Source organism: Quercus suber, unplaced genomic scaffold (genome assembly GCF_002906115.3).
Source record: "Quercus suber isolate HL8 unplaced genomic scaffold, Cork oak 2.0 scaffold_989, whole genome shotgun sequence".
Lineage (NCBI taxonomy): Eukaryota > Viridiplantae > Streptophyta > Magnoliopsida > Fagales > Fagaceae > Quercus > Quercus suber.
The window spans coordinates 87,874-91,131 of NW_027070404.1; the positions used below are offsets into that span (position 1 = coordinate 87,874).

Below are 3,258 nucleotides of genomic sequence, written 5' to 3' on the forward strand. Positions count from 1 at the left end.
GGGGTTTGATACTATGGTATCCATTTAGAAAATGAGTGAATTGTATAACTTGTCCTTATTTGTAGGGGGGTGTTTTGTTTTCGAATTTAGTAAATGAGTGAATTGTATAACTTGTCCTTATTTGTAAAGAAATATTTTATTTTAGAAAATGTTTAAGTCATGATAATGTTTTGAACTTCAAATCAATTTTAGAATGACAAAATTATTAAAATTATGAATAGCTTAACTAATTGACGTCATCTTCTTGTAATTCCAAGACATTCAAGGTTCAGACCCCTATTTTCCTATTGTAGCTATCAAATTATCAAAATTAAATAAATAAATAAACAAAAATCAAAATCAAAATCAAAATGTGAAAACCAAAAAATAAATAAATAAAAGACAGGAAACATTATAATAACTTATGCTTACCATATAAGTCTTTTCTAACACAATTGATAAATATATCATTCTCGTCATCTGGGTTATCTATTGTAGTCACAGGATAAAGACGTTGCACCATTTGACTGTGTCCTAAGAAAGCAGCCATAGAGAGTGGTTTCACCCCTCTACCTAGGTTTGGCAGCTCAGGATTTTCCTCTAGCATCATCTCGGCAATTTTCACATTTCCAGTTGCAGCAGCGTAGGTCAAGGCAGTGCTCCCAACCTTGCTTTCAGCTGTTAGGTTGTAGTTATTTAATGACATCCATCCCAATAATTTCCTCACAAAGTATTCCTGGTTTGCAGCAGCAGCAATATGAAGAGTGGTTTCTTCATTCCAACTAATACGTCTTTGAATGTTTGTCATGCCCTCAATAGATTTCCAATCACCTGTCAGCGCAGCCAGATAAAGCCTCCCACAGTCCCCACTGACTTCATGTGTAAAAAGAAAATGTTGCTAATTAGTAACAATCATAGTGCAAAGTATTTTATAGAATAAAAATCTTCTCTCATAATGTTCCATTTTGTACTCCAACTATAATATTTAATGTTTAATGTTTTTTTTTTTTTTTTATAAACTTTACTTATTTTATAATGAAAAAAAGAAAAAAGAAATTGTGCATGATAAGTTGAAATCCGTAGAATATATAATGAGAATATAAAACACTTATAACAAGAAATAGGATTTTATTGTACTGGTCTAAAATTTTATAGCTTAACTAAGATATGTTCCAACAAAAATATCTAGGGTTCAATCTCTTACTGAATTATCAAGATATAGAAAATCATAATTTGAATTGAAAATTGATCTTAATCTGAGAATACATTCTTCAAAAAAAATTAATGATGGCTGACTTTGGTGATATCTTAGTCAGAGAATGCCTACACTATAAAACGGTGGGAAAGTAAAAAATTTACCATCGTTAGAATTGACATCATTTGCTGCCATTGCAACTCAACAATTAGCTTTTGCGTACCTGAAAAGGAAGATTCCATATTACATATAAATAGTGTGATGCATGACGAAATCTATCTACAAGTTCTTTACATTAGCCAAATTAGCTCGACAAGCACAAAGAGATAATTCTTATGTTTATCAAAAAGGACAAACCCTATAATTATATTTGTTTGTAATTTTGGCCAACCAGAATTTTTTCTTTCTTAATTGGGTGTAAGACTCTCATGACTTTTTTGCATAATAATATTCTTTGGAGAATTATTTACCAAAATAGCATTGTTTGAAAGTTAATTGAAAACTTCCTTTTTAAAAACAACTTAAAAAATACTCATCTCTTCGAGGTTGAGCATGAAACTCATATTTTGAAGATACAAGTTTCATGTGAATTGGCTAATCTGGTTGATGTCAATGTGGGATTTTTTTAAAAATGGTCCACCTGAATCTCATCTCTTGAAGAAGCAAGATCAACTTATTATTGAAACAAAAGCATTAATAGATCTCAGTTGAGACAGAATCCAATATTTTGAGAATAGTATTCGCGTTTTAGGGCATGTGCTTAATTATTAGGTTTGAGTCTTAATCGGAAAAATAATTTTTCATAAACAAAATTTTTTACAATAACTGAGATGTCAAATTTGTGAATAAGAGATAATGAAGTGGTGAATTCATGCGGAAATAAACAATTTGTCCATATTAGAAGGTTGTAGTTGTACAAATAGTTGTGAAAGTTGTTTATGTCCATGGCATTTTTTTAAAATTATCAAAATCATGTAACCTGAACCATAATACAAAGTAAATGAAATTTTAGGACAATTAAAGTAATTTAAAATTTTCCATTGTTATTGAATCATTTTAAAATTTTAGTTTATCTTGAAATGAAAAGAATATATTTTATCCCTAAACCTATTGTTAATTTTTTTTTTCTCTTTTTCTAAAATGAAATCCTCTCATGTTCAAAACAAACACATATTGATAAAGTAGTTCCCCTATCATGACACAATTTTTATCACAACTCAGTATGATAGACTATATAAGTGATGGATCATTACTTCTATATTGACTAATCGTTTTTTTTTTTTTTTTCTACCATTTTATTTAATTAGTGACATAACATGTTCTTATTAGTGTATAATGAAAGTTGTATCAGTTGTTGGCCCTAATAAAATGATGTAATGGCTAGTACTAGCAGCGATGAAAAATAAAGTATATCTCTAATATTACTCAAACCAAATAGTACTTATGGTTTTGATTCAAAATCTTATCGGGTAAATAAGATCATCTAGTCTCACCCTTCAGGCTATTGGTTGAAACATCAAACCCAAGCATTATAGAATTATTAATTTATTTTTTAATAGGAAGCGTTACAGATTTTGGTCTGTCAACACAAAGGTGAAACTACGTACAGACTAAGAGGAAATTTAGAAATTTTGGCCTATCAACACAAAAATTTGAATTTTGTGTTTAAAAAATCATACTTAACCCTAAAATTGAAAAACTTGCATCCCAATATTTGGAAATTTTGGTCATCATTCCAATTGAACATCATTATCAATTACATATTTTCTATGCTTCAATTCATTTTTAATTTTAAGAATTAAAACACCAATTTAGTGAAAATGCAGTATATTTGCTTATTCTTAGCTTAACTCTACATCCTTGAGAGGCACATGTATTTCTCTAGAATTGATGGTGTTTGTTTGCTGACAAAAGTATTATCCGTAACACTTAAATTATGAAAAACTATTGTTGAAAATGGTAATTCGTAGTTATGAGCATAAACCTTTTTTTTTTTCTTTTTTCTTTTTTTTTTGAGGAAAAGTTATGAGCATAAATTAATATGACATTTGGACTTCAAGAAATTATAAAACTAGTAAGGACCA

The 3,258-nt window shown here is 28.9% G+C and overlaps 1 protein-coding gene across 1 annotated transcript; it reads right to left on the minus strand.

Annotated features, from left to right (window-relative positions):
* Positions 1-411: 411 nt before the first annotated feature.
* LOC136061118 (uncharacterized) lies at positions 412-1,407 on the minus strand (the record flags this gene model as incomplete). Its single annotated transcript, XM_065768701.1, is given in 2 exon segments — positions 412-852; positions 1,339-1,407. Coding segments are annotated over 2 exon segments (472 nt in total), but the record flags the coding sequence as incomplete, so codon positions are not given.
* Between the last annotated feature and the right edge of the window lie 1,851 nt (positions 1,408-3,258).